This window comes from Alexandromys fortis, unplaced genomic scaffold, assembly GCF_014885135.2.
Source record: "Alexandromys fortis isolate MF-2015 unplaced genomic scaffold, M_Fortis_MF-2015_v1.1 scaffold_296, whole genome shotgun sequence".
Lineage (NCBI taxonomy): Eukaryota > Metazoa > Chordata > Mammalia > Rodentia > Cricetidae > Alexandromys > Alexandromys fortis.
Genome location: NW_026068172.1, coordinates 447144 through 467736, shown reverse-complemented (window position 1 = coordinate 467736; position 20593 = coordinate 447144). Strand labels below are relative to the sequence as shown.

At 48.4% G+C, this 20593-nt stretch overlaps 1 protein-coding gene across 1 annotated transcript in view; it reads right to left on the bottom strand.

Moving 5' to 3' along the window:
* Med26 (mediator complex subunit 26) overlaps positions 1-17799 on the bottom strand; it is a 40234-nt gene extending 22435 nt beyond the window's left edge. The window contains exon 1 of the mRNA XM_050128426.1: positions 17383-17799. Coding sequence (XP_049984383.1) covers positions 17383-17454 — 72 coding nt within the window. The 5' untranslated portion in view covers positions 17455-17799. The remainder of the gene's footprint in view (positions 1-17382) is intronic.
* Between the last annotated feature and the right edge of the window lie 2794 nt (positions 17800-20593).

Sequence of the window (20593 nt, the reverse complement as noted above, 5' to 3'; positions counted from 1 at the left end):
CAAAAGACATGCCATGGGAAGTGAACTAGCTGGAGAATAATAACTGAGAGAATGGCCAGAATTTATTTTCTGTGCAGGGACTTACTGTGTTTGCCAGACTGGCACTAAACTCCTAGGCTAGAGCAACCTTTCAGCCTTAGCAGTCTCAGTGTTGGGATACAGACTGTGTATGTTAGTTTTTTTGTACAGTTGGTTTTCATACTGGGTTTTTCTGTGTAGCGCTGGTTGTCCTGGAACTCACTCTGTAGACCAAGATGGCCTGAAACTCACAGAGATATGCCTGCCTCTGCTTCCCGAGTGTTGGGATTAAATGTCTGCACAATTACTGCCCCATTTCCAGCTATGTTGTTTTTTTATAAACCTGACACAAGTTAGAGACATCCAAGAAGAGGGAATCTTAGCTGACCTGTGGGCAAACCTATGGGTCACTTTCTTGATGGATGTAGGAGGGCCCAGGCCACTGTGGGCAGCAAAACCCCTGGGCAGATGGTCCTGGGCTATATAAGAAAACAAACTAAGCAGGTCAGGAAGAATAACATAGTTAGTAAGCAGCCATCCTCCATGGATCCTACCTTGGCTCCTTCTGATCACAGACAAATACCACCACCACCCGCCACTACCAAGTTTCGCTTGTTTATTTGGTTTTTCGAGACACAGTTTCTCTGTAGCTTTGGAGCCTGTCCTGAAACTCACTTTGTAATCCAGGCTAGCCTCGAACTCACAGTGATCCACCTGCCTCTGCTTCCCGAGTGCTGGGATTAAAGGCGAGCGCCACCACTGCCCAGTTTCTTTTGTTTTTGAGACAAAGTCTCTATAGTTCTGGCTGTCCTGGGACTCCATATATAGACCAGACTAGCCTTGAACTCATAGATCTACCTGCCTCTGCCTCCCAAGTGCTAAGATTAAAGGCTGCACTACCTCATCGGTGTTGTCTTACAACTCATTTAAAAGCTGCGCATACTACCTCCTAATATTCTGGGCCATATCCTCCATGTGTGGAACATATTCTACACTCCTGACACATGTCTTTCTTTCACAAGACAGGAGACACTGCATCAGGGACAGCTGTCAGCAGTGCCTTAACTGCTATATACTGAAAATCAAGGAGAATCGAAGAAAATACTTAGGCAGAAGATATAATATCCACAGTCCCAAGTTCACAGGGTCACTTGTGGGTGCCCAAGGCTCTTGGGAGCTGTGAACCACTGGGAGTCATCAGGCCAGGGCTGGAAGGACTGCACTAAGAAGGAATAGAACGCTGGGGTGCACAAGGCTTGATGGGACTCACTACTTCTCCCACCTGCGGCAGATCTATGTAAATTCTACCCACACCCTCGGTTCTGCTAAGAGGGTCCTGGGGTAACTTTCTCACTGGAAATAGAAACTACTCCATTATTGTGCTTTCGCCTTGACCCAATCTAGGAAGCACACACTGGGCCACCACTGCAAAGACATAGCCCAAACCTCGGGAAGGAGGCTGCATTTTACAAATTTCCAGCAATCAAGGCCTGCTCAAGACCTACAGGTTCAGAGCTAGATTTGGGGGAAGGGGAAGCTTGGAAACATGTCCATTCAGGACCTCTGAACTTTGTCTTCTCTAGAGGAACTCAGGAAAACACTGTGCTCAACAGAACCAGCTGCCTACAGGCCATCACCAGCTTGCAGTGCCGGGTGTGAACTGAAGTGACTGTGGCTGACTGGGTTTTTGAGGACGGAGAATATTCTCTAAACCACTACACTAATCAAACAGGCGTCAGATGGCTCAAAATGCTGCTCAGAACAAAGACAACAGAGCACTTCATCCTAACATTCAAGACGTGCTTCAGATTTCTATCTCAAAGTCAACTTGAAACAGGTGCCTGTGCTGTAAGGAAATAACAGGTCCACACAGCAGCCTGTCAGTGGTGGCTCACGCCTTTAATCCCAATCCCAGCACTCGGAAGACAGAGGCAGATGGATCTCTGTGAGTTTGAGGCCAGCCTGGTCTATAGAGGTAGTTCAAAGACAGCTACACAGAGAAACCCTGCCTTGAAAAGAGAAAGAGAGAGAGAGAGAGAGAGAGAGAGAGAGAGAGAGAGAGAGAGAGAGAGATCCATAAAGAGAACTGTGGAACTGTGATAACTGGACAGACAAAATCAGGAGAACTTAAAAGAGAAAGGCACTCATGGGCATGCACTTTCATTTTATAAAATGTATTTATATATGTGTGTGTGTGTGTTTTATTTGTGTGTATGTATGTGGACCACACCCATGCCTAATATTCTTGGAGTCAGAAGAGAGCATCCTGGAACCATAGTTGCAGGTGGTTATTTATAAACCGCCATGTGGATGCTGGGAACTCCATGTCTGCTAGTTTTGGGAGGTGCTGGGAATGGAATCAAGGCCTTGCGCAAGCTAGGCAAATGCTCTATCATGGAGTCTCTCCACCCAGACATTATGATGGGGGCACACAAAGTGAGCCTAGCTGCACCCCTAGCTCCTCACACACATATCCAGATAGGATAACATGAATAGCAGACTGGAGATACAGGCAAGTGGGGAGAAGAGCAGGTGCAAGATTCTGAGTATGGAAGGAGATGAGAACAGTAAAGACCTATGAGTGTTGGAGGAGGCGGTGAAAGGTTCGTCCTCCAGATGAAGACCCTCAGAAGGGAGCAGTGGCAGCTCTAGGCCCTGTGGCCAAGTACTTCACCATGTTTCTTTCTTAGCACAACAAGCTGAAGCCTTCATGTGATGGCTAGATGTGTGCATGGAAGATCTGTTATCCCACAGGCCAGCTCTGCCTCTCCATCGTTCATTCTAAATGCAAGTCTGCCAAAGACCAGGGCATGCACTCAGTAGTGCACCAACAACCAGACAGAAGCATGCTGTAGCACCACCTCTCCCAGAGTACACCATCCAGAGCCAATGGCCATGCCCACCTCCAGATGGGCAAGGTCAGGTGAGCATGGCTGCCAGAAGGAAAGGCTTCTGTGACTCTAGGCAATTGATTAACCAGAAAAAGAAACCCATGCTGCTGGTACAAAGCAGCCTGAAGATGCAGTGAGTATGGGTTTCCTCTCTGAGAGCAGCATAACACATAGCATTCTGAAGCCCAGTTAATTCTGAGTAGCCCAGTGGTGAGGTCAGTCACCTGGGTGGAGTGGCCAGGGGAGGTACCTGCTCTCCAACACAGGGGAAAGCCATCTGCACGTGTAAGTCCAAAGCCATCTATCTGGGTTATACCCTGGAACAGGGCTGAGACCTGAGCATTCAATGCTAATGATGAAGAAAATTAAATCACACCATTCCTGTTGAGGAGGAGCAAGCAGGTACACAGCCAGAGTCGCCTGTCCTGCCCCTTCCTCACAGGGCTCACATTCCTTCTGGGGCAATGGTGTTGATGCACTAAGAGCTATGCTGACAGGCCAGGGAGTAGGCCACTTAAGCCTTATAGCCCTAGAATCTCCAGTCAAGCTTCAGACCAAAAACGACCAACACCCTGTGTCCCAGTTCAGTCTGCAATGAATGTAGTCAAGGAGAAAGAGGAGAAACATTCCAGAAGCCAGTTACAAGAGGCTGTCCTGCAGCCTGCAACCCAGTTAGAGAAACAACAAGCACCAGGGCAGCCAGTTCTCCACCTGCACACACCAAAGCTTGTGCTCTTCAGCACCATGGGAGTCCTGTCCTATCCAAGCCAGTAAGGGTGCCAGAACTGCTCAAGAACCTTGGGAATCAGTATCAAGAATTAAATTGAAGAAAACAAAACTCTCAACACTATTTCCTGTGGGTTTTATTTATCCCATAATTTATCGCATCTTGGTTTCTGTAGGTCCTCATGCATACATTTGGAGCAAATGGTGAGGAGCAGGCAGCTCTTCCTAACCTCACTTAGGACTCTGAAGCCAGCCACTGGTGGAAACACAGATACACTAACAGGGCTGTACTTATGAGTCTGAAGTCTTCCAAAGCCCTGAAACTGTGAATGAAGCTGAGTTTGTTTTTTTCTTTCATGTGCATGTGTATGTTTGCATGTGTATGTGTGCATACATAGTATGCATGTGTGACAGCCAGAGGACAACTTGCAGATATCAGTTCTCTTCCGCACTGTTTGTGTCTAGGGAGAAGTCAGGTCGTCAGGTGTACACCTTGCCAGCCATTTCCTCTACAATACAGTATAGCAACCACACACATATTGTTCAGCCTTTATTGGGTACAAACCACTGAGATGATTCAGAACATATGCAGCTGGCCACAGTGCTGCATACCAGTCACCAAAGCACTTTAGAGGTTAAGGCAGGAGTGTCAGGAGTTCAAGGCCAGCCTGTTTCAAAACCCCAAAATACATACATAAGTAAATCAATCATATGTGAGTATTTGTAGTTGTGTACAGACTAGGCATTTTATATAATAAACTTTAGTATCTGTGTACCTGGTACCCAAGGTTCTGGAACCAACAGGAGATGACCAGGCATAGGCCTGATACACTTTGTCCAGTGAGTTTCTCTGAAGAACTCACCACTGTTACACTGACATCACATTGCATGAATGAGTGATTGTTTTGAAATACTTGAAATAAGTCTGAATGAAATTAAAATCCATTTGTACGACTGTATTTTACATTCATACAAACGAAAAAAGGATCTAGGTCTAGATCTGCCAATGCCTGTAATGTTTTGCTTTTGAGACAGTAAGTATCTCACTATGTAGCCCAGGCTTGCCTGGAACTCAGATTCTTTCTACCTCTGGGATTAAGGTGTGCACTACCATACCCAGCTCTAGCAAAGTTTCCAACACTGACCAAGAAGAAGTTTCTAAGTCTTATTCTCGTTTGAGTTATATTCTTAACACACAAAAAAATTACTCTTTATGGACATAATCTTCTTTAAAAAAAATTAAGTCAGGGGTGGTGGCGCACACCTTTAATCCCAGCACTCAGGAGGCAGAGGCAGGTGGGTCTCTGTGAGTTTGAGCCCAGCCTACACTATATAGTAAGTTCCAGGACAGTCAGAACCACAGAGAGACCATGTCCTAGTCAGGGTTTTTATTGCTGTGATGAAACACAATGACCATAAGCAAGTAGAAGAAGAAAAGGGTTTACTTGTTTTACACTTCCATTGTAGTCCATCACTAAAGGAAGTCAGGACAGGAACTCACACAGGACAAGAACCTGGAGGCAGAAGCTGATATAAAGTCCATGGAGGAGTGCTGCTTACTGGCTTGATTAGTTTGCTTTCTTATAGAACCTAGGTTCATAATAGGCTGGGCCCTCCCCCGTCAATAATCACTAATTAAGAAAATGCTTTAAATGCATGCCTACATCCCTATCTTATGGAAGTGCCCCCGCCTCCCAGGTTTCTCTGTCTTATTCTCGTAATAATAGACCAGGCTGCCTTGAACTCGGAGACATGTCTGCATCTGCCTTCTAAGTGCTGGGATTAAAGGCATTCACCGCCACCACTACCCATGGAACCCTAACCCTAACTCCTTCCTGGTGGGGCAGGAAAACAGTACATCCCTCACAAGCAGGATGACTAAATAATGACACCACCATCCCACCTCAGACCCCACAGGATGACACTAGCCCCATATCACAATAGGCACTCAAGCTTGGAAACATTAAGATACTCACTCCAAGGTTAGCAGAAAGCAACTGAGATGACCAAGAGCACACACACTCATGTAGGTCCAAAGGGCTCAGCACATCAGGTACTGCCCAACAGCATGCACAACCTCGTCACTCAGTGAGAGTGGGTGACACACACAGGTCAGATGTACCACAGGTGGAACCAAGGTTCTCCAAAGGACCTGCCAAATCCTCACCCTCATCCCCACACTGCCAAGTTCATGCTATAACTAGACCTCATGAAACCTTAATCCCCCCCCCCCAACCTAATCCATTCCCCTCATCTTAGGCACTACTGTGCTCAGGAGCTGATCCACCAGCCGAGGCCTGAGTTTGAGCCTAGGAGTCAAAGCACTCACACAATTCTGTCCTGACTCTCACTGTTTGAGGGACAGCTCCAAGGGGGAACAGTCAGCTCACTCAGAAGGCCTGATCCAGCAGCAAGCATCTCCCACCTCTCCCACCTACATCAACGCCAACCCCCACCAACAGAGTGCTACAACTTCCACAGGCTCCACTGGGTCGTAGTGCTTCCCTGATCTAATCACTGGCCAGGAAGATAGAGCCCTCTGACTGACCAGACCGAGGTGTGGGACTGGATGGCAGTGGAGCTGGCTATTGTATTCCAGTCTCAACAGCCTCCAGAGCCAGTGGTGTCTACATCCTCCTGAGAAGAAAAGGCTGTGAACCTATGCTTCTTACAAGGTGGAAGGCAAACAGTGAGGCCAGGTTACAAGTGAGACAAACTGTCTTCAACATATGCTGTCCGAGGAACTGAGGATCCTTGGTAGTTAGCAGTGGGTTCCAACAGGTAAACAACCCAATCTTGGTTTGTAGCAACTGGCTCTGAGACTAACTAAGAAGAGATACAGGGTCATATGACTAGAAGCACCAAAATTTAATCTCCTGAAATAGGGGATCCCAGGATCATTTCAGGTGGCCTAGAATGGTAGATGACAGCACCAAAGAACACAGCTCAGCACACTCAGAGCTGAGATGAAGATGTACCTACTTGATTGCGACTGGGCTGCTGGAAGGGTGCTGGACAGATGAGGCCCAACAGCACAAGGAGAGAGCTCTGAAACCAGGTAAGTGCTTCATGTGGTGCTGGTATAATCAAAATGATAGGTTAAGGACAGTGGGTCCCAGAAGGGGATACACACAGAAAGGGAACATCAACATAGTAAGAAGGCAAGGGCCAGGGCTCACTGTGAGGCTGCATCATGATGGGCACAAAGACCCAGGACCCATGCAGCAACCCAGGAAGGAATTCTGGGGTGACAAACACAGCAGGTACTCTGGTGCCCATGGATGTTTCATTCTACAAATCAAACAATGCCACTTTATACTCCCTATCTGGTGGGATAGAAACCATATGCGACAGGAGCCAGGTCATGTCCCTAGTTCCTGGAAGGACTAGTGCAATGTGAGCACCTTCCACAGCAGCACCCCATACATGCATAACCAACCAAATGCACCACAAAGTGTGGTCTCTCTAATCCCACACCAGACCAGGGTGGCCAACCTGTTGGTCCTGCAGTCTACATCTTCATGACTCTTTTGGGGAACCTACTGTGTTTCTATCTGCACAATAGACCCTGCTTCTTCTAGAAACTTCCTATAGGCATTAGCACTTTCTTACAGCACCCCCCTTCCCATATCTGGGCAGATGCTCCTGAAGAAGCTCCCCAAATTGGAGATAAGACAGTGATTCCACACAATTGCCTGGGCTGGTCCAGAAGGAGCTGCTGTTCTTGCCACCACATGGAGGAAGCCCACCCATGCTTGAGGACCCCTCCCCACATAAATGATTACACTGAGAACAACATAAAATGAAGTTCCCTCCCCTTCTCCCACCTCAACTATAACCCCAAACTACAGTGATGACTCAGCTTCGGGAGGAGAGAAAAAGTGGCCCAGCAGAGTGAGAGCATGGCAGCCTGGACTGGGGATTCAACATCCCATTCCTGGGCACATGGCTACTCAGAGTACAGGAGCTGACCACAGAAAAGAGGACAGTGGAGTCACCATCACTATCCACAGTCCTCTCAGCAAATCATGAACCACTGATGTGTACACCACAGAGCTCCTGACCAGAGTCAATACAAGCCAGTCAACCACCAACAAATCACGTGGCATAAAGGCAGAGGGCCAGGGGTCTCTGCAGCGGTTAGACCTCCTTTCTTCCCTCAGTAGTGACATTATTCAGTAGTGACACTGAAGGGAAGTCTATAGGAACATGGTAAAAACCAAGACTCCAAGTCTCTTCTATGCCCAAGCATTTTAAGTAATGGGCACTCAGTCTGTTTGAGTCTCCTCTCAGTTTAGCAGGAGGTAACTGTGGCCTGGCCTAAAGACTGGAACCTGAAGCTAGGCATGGTGGCACATGCCTTTAATTCTAGTACTCAGGAGACAGGGAATCTCTATGAGTTCGAGACCAGTGTGGTCTACACAGCAAGTTTCTGACCAGCCAAGGCTACAGCAAGACCTGTCTCAAAGTAATCAAAAAACAAACAAACAAACCAAAACAAAACTGGGACATGAACAGGAGGCAGAAAGGCATTCTGAGTGCCCACTGGCCTCTCACAGGTAACAGCGCAAGCAACCAGCACAAGGACCAAGCTTCAACGTCAGCCTGATTCCTAGCCATGTGACCACCAAGCCTCAGTTCCCAGGCAGACAGCTGCCTCACAGGATCTCCACACATGTGCTCTGAAGCACTGAAAGATGGCATCACCTGATATTCACCTGCTCACTTAAGAGCTGAGAACACAGTTCCAAACCAGCCCTTTCCCAGACAACCCAGCAGGCACTAGGAGGAGCTTCTAGCCCCATAAAAAAGGCAGAAAACAAGACCCCTTAATCAAAGGTCGGTGTGGGGCAGGCCTCTAGTTACAAGCACTTGGAAGGCTGAGGAAGATCCATCCCTTGAGCTCAGGCATTCAAACCTAGCCAAAACACAACAACTAGGGGAAAGTGGGAAAAGATGGCTCAGTGATTAGGAACACTTGATCTTCCAGTGGTTCAGCACCCATGTTACATGACTCAAAACTACCTGTAACTCCAGCTCCAAAAAAATCTGGTTTCTCCCCCCCCCCCCCCCCCCACAGTGACCTATCATAGTGGTGCATGCCTTTGGTCCCAGCACTACGGATGCAGAAGCCAGACTGGTCTACATAATGAGTTCCAGGACATCAAGAGCTACACAGGGAGGCTTTACCTCTAAATGAATAAGTAAAAATACAACAACAACAACGAAAACATGTGCCGTGAGCTTGGTAGGGTTTTAAACAAATGAATGTTACACAGGAAGAAATGTGGATTTCAAAAAGAATGATTTCCAAAAAAGAGGGAGCTATGGGGATAAATGGAGCTCCCCACCAGAGTACGTACAAAAATTGATTCCCAGGTGTCAAATACAGGGGAGACCAGCTTTCTCATCTAAGATGATTCCCAGCTGAAAATGTCACTTCAGAGCCACACCCAAACTTGAGAATTTTAAAAACAACAACAAAACAGCTACACAAAGCACACCAAGAGAGGACAGGAGATTGGAAAGCTGAAATGAAAATGAGTTCTTGCAGGAAAGGAGCCCAGAGTTTAAAAGTAAGTGAAAGGGATATGCTGGAGAGTCGGCCTGCAATTCCAACGACCCAAGTAGGCTCCAGCACAGCTCACACTTCTGGTAGCTCCAGCTCCAGGGGATAGGATGCCCTCTCCTGGCCTCCTTAGGCACCTGCACCAATGTCGCATACACATCACTCACACACATAAATATATATCAATTTTCATTTTAAAAGTTTTTTTCTTAAGTAAAAGAGGTAAAGTTGCAGGAACTAGGAAGTGAATAAATATGTATACAAGCAAAACACTTCAAACCACTATAGTGGAGCCTCTGAGCTAGATCCTGGCTCTTAGGACTGAGCCCATGCTTCAGGGACATCCAGCACTAGTTAGAGACCCAGTTTGCTTAGTCTCTCCTGGCCCCTTAGTTGAAGACAAGTGCCTACTTCCAGGATAAAATAGCAAACAAATGCCTGGAAGCCAGTGTACTCATCTAGTGACATTGGCTGTTACAACTGCTGCTGCTGCTACTAACAGAAGACACCATGCCTATCTCTGAGCTAAGGAAAAACCTTTTTAAATGTTAATTTATTTATTTTGAGACAAGGTTTGTGTATAGCCCTGGCTGGCCTGGAATTCACCGTATAGACAAAGGCTGCCTCTGCCTCCCAAGTGCTGGGATTAGCCAAGTGCTGGGATTAAGGCCTGCGCCACCAAGGCCAGTAGAACTCTGTTCCGATGGCCCCTGGGCTTCCACTGGATGGATCCAGGATAGTGATGAAGCTCCTGGGCTCAGGGGCAGTAACCCAGCTGCCTGGCATGCCTGCATCCCCAGAGGGCACATTACCTCACCTCACCTCCCCTGAAGAGACTCTCCCTACAACAATCCATAGAGAACCACAGAAGTAGAGGGCCACCACACAGCCCAAGGGTCCTGGTGACCCTGGATTTTTTTAACGAGCTGACAATCCAAGACAGCAGCCTTAAGGGCAGCAGGGTTTTCTCCCAGGATTCCTGTCTTCTGCCCTTGGTCTACACTCACATAGTACCAGTTGCCTGGAAGGCTGAGTCAAGAGTTACAGGCTAGCCGAAGGCAGGAGAGCAAGATGACAACTAAAAAAAGAAAATGAAATTTTAGCCTCATCCCATGTCCAAGCCCTCCAGGAGTTCTCTTAGATAGCTTGAAATGTACACAGCTCCATCTTGGAGTCCACGGGACAAACTGCTCAGTTTGTCCAACCAGACTACTCCTTCCAAGTCTGTTCCCCTCACACTAGAGACAAACGTAGAGCTAACCACCTGTACCTGCTATAAAACATTTAATTCTGAACTTCCAGATGACAGTGCATCCCACAGAGCCATTTCATACTCTCAAGAATTCTACCTTGGGCCAGTGGTGGTGCTTAGGAGACAGAGGCAGGTCGATCTCTAAGTTTGAGGCCAGCCTGGTCTACAGAGTGAGTTCCAGGACAGCCAAAACTACACAGAGAAACCCTGTGTTAGAAAACAAAATCAAAAAAAAATTATATATTGGGCTAGAGAGATGGTTCAAAGGTTAAGAGCTCTTGTGGCCCTTACACATAGAACCTGGATTCAGTTCCCAGCACCCACATGGTAACTCACAATCCTCCAAAAGCACATTTATGGTACATATATGCAGGCAAACATTCACCCACATAAATTAAGTCAATCTTTTTTTTAATTAAAAAAAGGTCTAGCTGGATGGTGTTGGTGCATGACTTTAATCCAGCACTCAGGAGGCAGAGGGACCCTGACTCAAAATACATAAATACATACATACATACATACATACATACATACATACATACATGAATGAATGAATGAATGAATGAATAAATAAAGAGGCTGGCGAGATGGCTCAGCAGTTAAGAGAGGACCCAAAGAGGATCTGCACCCATATCAAGAAACTCACAGCCACTCCAAGGGACTTGATGCCATCTTCTGGCTCCCCAGGCACCTGCACATATGTGGCACGCACACACAAATTTTTTAAAAAAAATTCTACCTTTGGCAAGATGGCCCAGCAAATAGAGGCAGTGTGCACAAGCCTAGCAACCAGAGTGCACTCCTCTGGAATCCACATAAACATAGAAGGGGAAAACTGACTCCACAAACTTGTCCTCTGACCTTCACAGATGTGCCTTAACTTGCAATTCTCCCCCATCAGAGAGAGAGAGAGAGAGAGAGAGAGAGAGAGAGAGAGAGAGAGAGAGAGAGAGAGAGAGAGAATATCCTACTTGCAAATAAGACACAGGGAAAAGTGTTCCATTTGGGCTCAAGAGTGGCAGCCCTAAGGTCAAACACCGCACCTCAGACAGTCACGCACAGTACACCATTTTGGCCTCCTTGCCAGGCTCCAGGTCCCCAAAGGCAGGGAACTTAGTGCACTCAAGTCTGCTTACTACCCAAAGCACTATTAAGCACTAGAGATAAACAGTCAACTCCTCAGGCACCTTTTCAGATTTACCACAATTCTCTATAAACCACAAGCCCCCTTGGTGTTGAAGATGTAACTGTATGGCCTCCCAGACCTGAGACTGGGGGTACGCTTAGACACAGTGCAGCTTGTCACCTCACTAGGAAAGGCATCCTATTTCATAGGACCCTACATTAGAGAACACATGTGTCCTGAGAATGAAAGGAGTGTAGACATAGTAAGGCCACCCAGAAAACACAATGCCTGCTTATTACCTGCTGAACCCCAAACTCAGCTGCCTATTCTCGCAACCAGCTATAGGGTGAGGCAGCCTCAGGACAGCTCACTCCCAGGAAATGAAAAGGACCAGCCCTAGCTACAGAAGGAGTCTGTTATGAGAAGCAGACAGTCTCCCAGCAGTCAGGCTGGGGCCAGTTTGGTATCTAGTGGTGCTGAGGGCTGCTGGAGCAGATGGCCCTTCACCCAACCCTGATCCTGGCACCTTGAGATATCTGTCCGGCACACATAGCAATATCCTAAGTCAAGGGACAATACAATATAATACTTTGTCCAGGACAAAAGTTCCTTCCTTCCAGGTTAGTGTGGGGACAGCTCTCCAGGCCTCTAGGACCTCCAACTTTGAGGACCACCTAAAATACTCTCCGAAGACAAAGTCTACCTTCTGCAGAGGAAAAAAAAAAAGTCAAACAAAATTTGATTCCAAAGTGAGATTTGTTACCTTGTTTCCCAAAGTTAGAACTGCCACACTGATCTTCTCCAGCATCCTAGTTACAGCAGAGAACAAGAGGAACGCCACTGCAGAGGACCAAGCAGAACTGACACACTCAGTTCCTGCATCCTTTTTCCAGCAGGATCACTGGCATTTTAAGTTAGTATCAAGAGTTGTCACTTTGCAGCAGAAAGCAAAGCTGGAGCACAGGCAAGGTAAAGTTCCATGCCTACTGGCACTGGGAAATAGCCCCTGCGATGCTATCACCCAGCTCCAATCACATAGGCCAGCCTTCCCTACTCAGGAAATGCATAGCATAGGCTCAGGACACCCTTCCACCAGGCTAAAACCCCAACATGACAGGAGCTAACTGCAAAGGGTGCTCTGAGCCAGGGTAGCAGCAAGACCAGCATGAAAGCAAACTGCCTTTCTGCTCTTCACAGCAGCTCACCCCTGCTTTATGCCTTGACCAAGGTCATGTCTCCATTTCTCAACCACACACAATACTATTCAGTGTCAAAAGCGTTGTCACTTAACCCTGGGTAAGTCCCTAACTCTGGTCCAGTCACCTTACGTGAAGTTGGTAAGAAACAAAAGCATCTTGTCCTCTCCTGTCCACAGCAAACACCACTAGCACTAGGCTATCAGAAAGGCAAGTGGCTTCATCCCACCTCCCTTTATGGGGCTGTTGAGAAGAACAGCCAGGGTGCCATACAAACCAACTAAGGGTGTCCATTATCTCCTTCAACAGCTAGAAAAGATCACACAATCCACCTTGCATCAATTCCTGAAGCAAGCACACAGGAGAAGGCCTTGCAGAACAACTCGTTTAGACCACAGCAGCCCTCCCAGATCTGAACCGAGGCCTGGAAGAAGCTCTTCCAGGACTGCCCACTAGTTACTTTGCAGCAAGAAATTTACAGGTCAGCAGAGGCAAGTGGCTCCAAATGACAGCCATGGTGACCGCTTCTTCTGGAGTGAGAAGAAGAAAGCAGCTCCTGGGATCTCCTATTCCAGAGTCTGGCAGTAGCAGTAGTTGGATCAAGTCCTCCTTGACAAGCCTTCTCTGGCCTCTCACTGTGACCCAGGGTCACAAACCTGCTTTGACAAGCCCCATCCTAGACCACTACTTACTTAGTTTTCCAGGAAGCTGTACTATCCCTCCACAAGGTCACACCCACATTCCCCACAGACACATCTCAAGTCACCTGTGATTTTCTCAGTCATCTAGGCTCCAGATAGGCCCTTCCACAGCTGGCCTTCAGGACACGGAGCAGTCCCAGGGCTTCTTGAAAAAAACGGGGGCTTCAAGGCAGCTTTTGAGTCACAGGTTCAAGAGTTGAACCAGCATGGAGAAAGGGGTCAGGACTCTTTTTCTAGAAAAGGAGGCAAGACATGGAACAACCACAAGGAGCCAACATCTCAGGAAGACACAGCCCAGGATTTCCTCAAACAGGGAGGGCACCATTAAGACTAAGAACCCTGTCACTGGCCAAAGGGGGACTCACTATGATTTCTGTGAAAGATTAAGTCATACCACTGACCTTTACTTTCAACAAAAGACACAAGGAGACCTACAACATACTTTAGAGACTGTCAACACCCTGAGCTCACACACACTGAGGTGACTGAAGCTCTCATAGTTCTGGAAGTCTGTTAGGGGTTTTTTTTGGAAGGGAGAGAGGAACTTTCTGAAATAAGGCCTGGCAGAAAGGACAATGCTTGCTGCTTTGGGGCTCGAACACAGAGCAAAGATGGCTTTCCTCTGGACACCTCCTGGATCAAGAAGCTGGGCAGACAGATGTCATTCCCAACTTCAGAGGCTGTGGACAGTAGGTCAGCTGCCTGGCACTGACTTTCCAGCAACAGCTAAATTTGTTAACCATAATTGCATACTCAGAAAGGTAAGCGTTACATGACACCAATCTCTGTCACTTCTCTCTGAAGAGGGTTAATTTTAGTGTAAACTCTTCAACTCTGTCCCCATTTTTGTATTTTTTCCATGAACAACTTAAATATGTGTCAATTACCAAGTGGTAGAATTCATAACTGAGCAGAGCAGAGCAGAGCAGAGAGCCCTGTTCCAGCACACAACTCTTACCTGGGCCCTGAGCAATCTGGAGAAAGCGCAAATGCTTGGGTACCCTTCAATGCCTCAGGAAGAAATCAAGGACTGTCCTCCAGGCTGAGTTCTACAAAGAGGTCCTGCAAAGCCAGCACCTGTCACATACACCTAGCAGTGTTCATGGATGGTCACTGACACAGTGCATTTAGGGAAAAACTTCCCTCGACACTCAGAGACAAGTCCTCAACTCCAGCTACCACAATGAGGTCACTTATCACTACAGTCCTTTGAGACATATACTCCACTCCAAGAACATTACCCACAACCCAATGAGTATAGTAAGAAAAGATTCCAGAAACTAAGTTTGGGTGCCAGGCACTACGGCACATGCCTTTAATCCCAGGGCAGAGGCAAGCAGATCCTCTGTGAAGCCAGCCTGGTCTACATACATAGTGAATTCCAGAGATTCTGTCTTAACCCCTGCTCCCCTCTACCCCACCAAAAATTAAAAAAAAAAAAAATAAAAAAAAAGAAAGAAAGAAACTAAAATTTGCCCCCCTTCCCCTTTTTGGTTTTTCGAGACAAGGTTTCTTGTAACTTTGGAGCCTGTTCTGAAACTAGCTCTTGTAGACCAGGCTGGCCTCGAACTCACAGAGATTCACCTGCCTCTGCCTCCCAAGTGCTGAGATTAAGGCGTGAGCCACTACCGCCCAGCTATCTTCCTTCTTACACCTCCAGAAGAACCCTTTTAGTCAGAGCCTTAGCTAGCATTTGGACCCCCAAGGTCCCTGTCCCATGTGATCTATAGCATCATGATGGCGTGTCAAAGCACTTGCTGATCCCAACACTCTCCCAGGCAGCAGTCAGATCCCTGATAATTTCTCAGCAAAGGAGTGAATACACAGGACTTAAAAATTACACTGTGGAAGCTGGATGGTGATGGTGCAAACCTTTAATCCCAGCACTTGGGAGGCAGAGGCAGGCGGATCTCTGGGAGTTTGAGACCAGCCTGGTCTACAAGAGCTAGTTCCAGGACAGGCTCCAAAACCACAGAGAAACCCTGTCTCGAAAAACCAAAAAAAATAAAAATAAGTTCAACATTAGCATATTGAGTTGAAGGTTCCTGATGTTTGACCACAGTTAGTTATCATACATTTTGGAAATATGGGGATAAATTCTTAGGAAGGAGAAGACAGAGTTTGGATAAGATTCAGGAATTATACAGTAGCCCAGAAGTGGATAGCTTCTCCTAAAGAAGAGTGTGTGGAGTGAGAAATAGAAAACACCATAAAATATAGAATGACTAGTTAAGATAATGAGTGGGAGTCAAAGCGGGGTGTGTGTGTGTGTAATATGAAACTGTGAACATTTAGAAGCTAAACTGAACATGGTGGCTCAAAACGATAAATTCTGCCACTCCANAAAAAAAAAAAAAAAGAAAAAGAAAAAGAAAAAAAATTACACTGTGAACATTGTGGCTTCATAAAAGATGCAAAAGTCACTGAAGCTACATTTTCATATCACTTGTTTTATCTTTTAATATCCTAATCATGTAATTGCAGTAACATCAGTCACTAGACCCCCCCTCCCCCCAAAAAAAACCATAAGAAAAGACTTTTTAGAAGAGTTTATCTAGCCTGTCCCTACTCCACCTCCAAAGATGTCTAAAATACTTGCTAAATCAGTATCAAGGTGATCCTAATGGGGTCTGAAGATCAGGAAGCCGAGAATTACTTTGGATCTGTCAAGCAGATTCTTACAGAGATCAGGACACCTCCATTTCTACCAAGACTGCACAAATCACTGTGAATTCTTCTCAACACATCAGAATTCAGCACATTGCTAAGAGTAACAGGTCAAGCATAGGTAGAACCTCCTTGCTCAAACCGCAGTTACCTGGCCAAGCCCAAGATGATCTTTTTTTCTTCCATCTCGAGCATATTAAAAAGTGATCTCAAAAGCCACTTCCTGGTCTCCCATCAAGCATTTCATACCTGGATGCCTGTGCATCTTTCCATGGCCCTGCTCCTGCCTGTAACAAGGACTCCCCCTCCCAACATTGCCAACAAACCTTTGGAAAAAACACAAGGACAGATGAGATGCTCATACAGGAAGAAAAGGCTGCCCCTCTGATCATAGGACCCTTAGCAGAGGGAGATGAGACATAAAGTGACCCCTTACAGCTAACTCTCGAAAGCCATGAGACCAAAGCATCAGGCTGCGTTGCTCAGGTGAGGCAAGAGAGACGAAAAGAGAACCGGAAGATAGGGGAGAGAGAACAATCAACTGTGATGGGCAGTAATTCAGTACCAAAACTGGTCAGACATACAATGGTGCATTTAGGCCAAAAAAAGGTTAACAGAAAGGATCCCACCTTCCAGGGTCGTCTTTCCTAAGTTGTGACCCCAGGAAGAGTTTAACCGAGGTTATATCCAGGTAGTCAAAAAGAGAGGGGAGACTCTCCAGAGATCCCAAGCTGCAAGGCTGGGGATAAGGAGGGCCTAAGGCTCTCTCTGAGCCCAAGAAGGCGATTTCAGCCAGAAGACCGAAGAGGAAGAAAGGCCGAGACTCGGGAGACGCGGGCTCTCCGAGCCATCGAAGGGACACTAGTTGCTTCCCACCCTGCCCCCCCGCAAGGAGACCCTCCCGACGGGTCACGAGTCCCGGGGTCGAGAGGCAGAGGGGCACGGTGGGGAGCACCAAGGGCGGTCAGGCCGAGACAACCGAGAACCAGCCATCTGATCTCAACCCCGAGCGATCCCTCAGTCCAGGCCGCGTGAAGCCTCGGCCTCAGGTACCTTGAGCGGCCGGGCTGCCCGCCTTGCCTGCGGCCCCCGGACCCAGGAGAACGAAAGGCCGAGATGGCAGCGACTGTGGCGGACAGGACGCCGCCAGGAGAGGCCCCCTGGCCGGAGGTGCGTCGGAGGGGGAGGGTCCCGGCACATGCGGCCTCGGTCCCCGATATCGAGGCAGTTACTTACGTTGCTCTGGGAGTCGATGGCCTGCAGCAGCCGGTCCCTCATCTGCTGCGGAGACGCCGGAGCCGCTGTCATTGCCTGAGCCAAGCGGGGGGGAGCGGCCGGGCCGGCGGGCGGGCAGGCTGAGGCGGGGGACGCGGGTCAGTCACTCGCCGGCCTCCGGGAACGGAGCCGCATGTTCCCCGCGGCGCCGGAGGAGGTCGGGGCGCTAGGGGAGATGGCGGAAGACGGAGGGAAGCGGAGGGGACCGGAGCTCAGGCCCCGGACCACCGCCGCCGCCACCGCCACCGCCGAGCAAGGAGGAGGAGGAGGAGCCGACGGAGGAGCAGCCGCCGCCAACACCGCCGCCTCGAGAACCAAACTCTAGAGTGAGCTGCCCCAGCGCTGAGCACTCTGGGTAACTCGCGCCGCACGCAGCGTCGGCGCCACGCTGAGGAGGTTGGGAGATGGGGGCGGGCGGAGACGCTGGATTTGGAAGGGGCCGGCTCGTGAGCCACTCCCATTGATCCTGCGCATGTGCAGGCATGCGCAGTTATTAGGTCGCGCCGCCCCTCGGCATGGCCGGACCCAGAGAGCCGTTGGGAGGCAGTTGGGCGGGGCAACAGACGCTGTCTAGAAACCACGCCCACTCCGGCCCGGAGGGCGGGGCTTCCTGTCGGAAGCTCCCCGGCCGGCTCCGGGAACTCGGACTTGTCCTCTGACCTGCCTCGGGGCGGCGGCGTGGAACGAAGGCATTCTGCGCTCAGAAACGAGGAGATGGAACGGCCATTGGGACGCTAAGGAGGGCAGCGGTTGCACTGAGACCCGCGCTACGTGAACCTCGGCGGAATTCTGCGCAGCCGCCGCCGCTGCAGAAGCCGGAGGCGCAGGTCTGCAGGGCAGTGTGTATCCCCATGTGACCCGCGCGCCGAGGGGACCTAAGGGCAAGTCTGAGAGCCGCCGCCTTCGCAGAGCGCGAGAGCCTCTAGGGTCTCAGCGACGTAGGCACCTCGGCTCTGCATCCGTACCGGGCACGAACACAGGAAGAAGCGCCGCTCACGTCGCCGGCCTAAGGGGCGGCCAGGCCCGAGCTGGCGGAGCTGCAGCCTGCGTCTTTCCCTTCGCGTTCGCTTTGCGGCTCAGTTTCCTGGAAACAGAAACTCCTAACCGAGGAGGAAAGGAAGCGCCAAGGTCACCTAGAGTTTTAGGTCAAACCAAGAAACGGAGGATGTTAAGTGTTAGGGCTCCGGGTCTCCTGTCCCTCGGTGGCGCGGAGCTCTCCTGCAGACGTTGGGGTGGGAGGGCGGGCTCCGAGTTCAGCGCACTGTATTTCAGTGGCCTCGGGAGAAATAACTCCCGTTTTGTGTAGTTATCTTAAAGATCTAGACTGGAAATGGAAGGGAAACAGGTAATGGAAACCGCATGTGCTTCTGAGAGCTGGGAGACACCTGTTAATTTTGAATTTGTTGTACTAATAGGGAGTATCCGATGGGGGTGGAGGGAACCAGACATTTAATCCCAATACACGGAAGCAGGAGGATCTCTGGAGTTCGAGGCCAGCCTGGTCTACATGGTAAGACTCTGTCCTTCCCTCCCCCCCCCATAAAAAAATAAAAGCTTTATCATGGCTGGTTGCTTGATTCTGCACCTGGCAGAAGATTGCATTACACTAGTAGAGTGAACACATACTTCTCACAAACACTCTCCCTGCCTCGTGTTTGGAGCTCATGGTGCTAGTTGGAAAGCAGCCCATTTTGAAGGTAGATTTTGTTTGTTTCTTTGTTTTTTTTTTTTTTTTTTTTTGTTTTTCGAGACAGGGTTTCTCTGTGGCTTTGGAGCCTGTCCTGGCACTAGCTCTGTAGACCAGGCTGGTCTCGAACTCACAGAGATCCGGCTGCCTCTGCCTCCCGAGTGCTGGGATTAAAGGCGTGTGCCACCATCGCCCGGCAAAGGTAGATTTTATATTAAAAGATAAGGAAAATAAAGATTCCTCTGCCATCCAATCCTGGCTTTGCTGTTTAGAGACAGGGTTTTTGTGAAGCCTGATCTGGTCTCAAATGTTTGTTCCTGCCAGTGCCTCCCAAGTGCAGGATTACAGACATACCAACCTGCTGTCTTTTATTAAGTGTTTTTTTTTTTCTCTCTCTTCCTTAAATACAGGAACTCATTGCAGCCCAGTGGCCTGCATCTTACTATGCAATTCTGGCTGGTCTGGAACCCAAAGAGCAAACTGCATCTACCTCCCAAAAGCTGGGATTAAAATGACCACCATGCCCTGCAAACCTGCAGTCTTAATCGTTCATTCAGTGGTATAGTGTGGCTTTGTCAGAACAAATTGTATAGATGAACAGGCAGTTGGTTTCGCATGGATCAAGTTAGGAACAATACTGTAAAGCACTTAGTCTACCTGCTGGCTGGGTTATTTTAGACTTCTCTCCAGGGTTTTGAGACCATTTGCAGCCTAGCCTGGCCTTGAACCTTTTTTCTTTCTTTTTTTTTTTTTTTAAATTTGTTTTTCAGATTTTTTAAAATTTTTCCTGGCATGGTGGTGTATGCCTTTAATCTCAGCATGCAGGGAGGCAGAAGGATCTCAATTCAGCCTACTCTACATAGTGAGTTCCAGGAAAGACAGGACCCTGCCTATAGATAAATGGATGGATGGATAGATAGATAGATAGATAGATAGATAGATAGATAGATAGATAATCTTCCACTTTATGTTAATGGATTTTCCTGTAGTATCCTGTGCACCCATGTGTATCCCTGGTGTCCACAGGCCAGAAGAGGGTGTCAGACCCCGGAACCTACATTTACAGGCAGTCGTGAGCTGCCCTCTGGGTGCTGGGCATTGAACTCTGCTATTCTGCTACACCATTTCCAGCCCTGGCCTTGAGCTCTTCTGCTGCCTCTGCTCCCAAAGCACTGGAACTACAGGCATGTACCACCACATACCTAGCTGCTCTTGTTTTATTTTCTTAGATTAAATTTTATTTGTGCATGTGTGTGCACAGTTCACGCCATATGTATTCAAGTGCTTAACATAGGCCAGAAGAGGGCCATCATGTGGGTAATGGGAATTGAACTCTGGTGCTTAACTCCAGGCCATTTTCTGATTTTGTTTTTTTTTTTTTTTCGAGGTAGTTTCTGTGTATAGCCCAGGCTGTCCTAGAACTCAGAGATCCACCTACCTCTGCCTCCCAAGTACTGGGATTAAAGGTGCGTGCCCCCATACCCG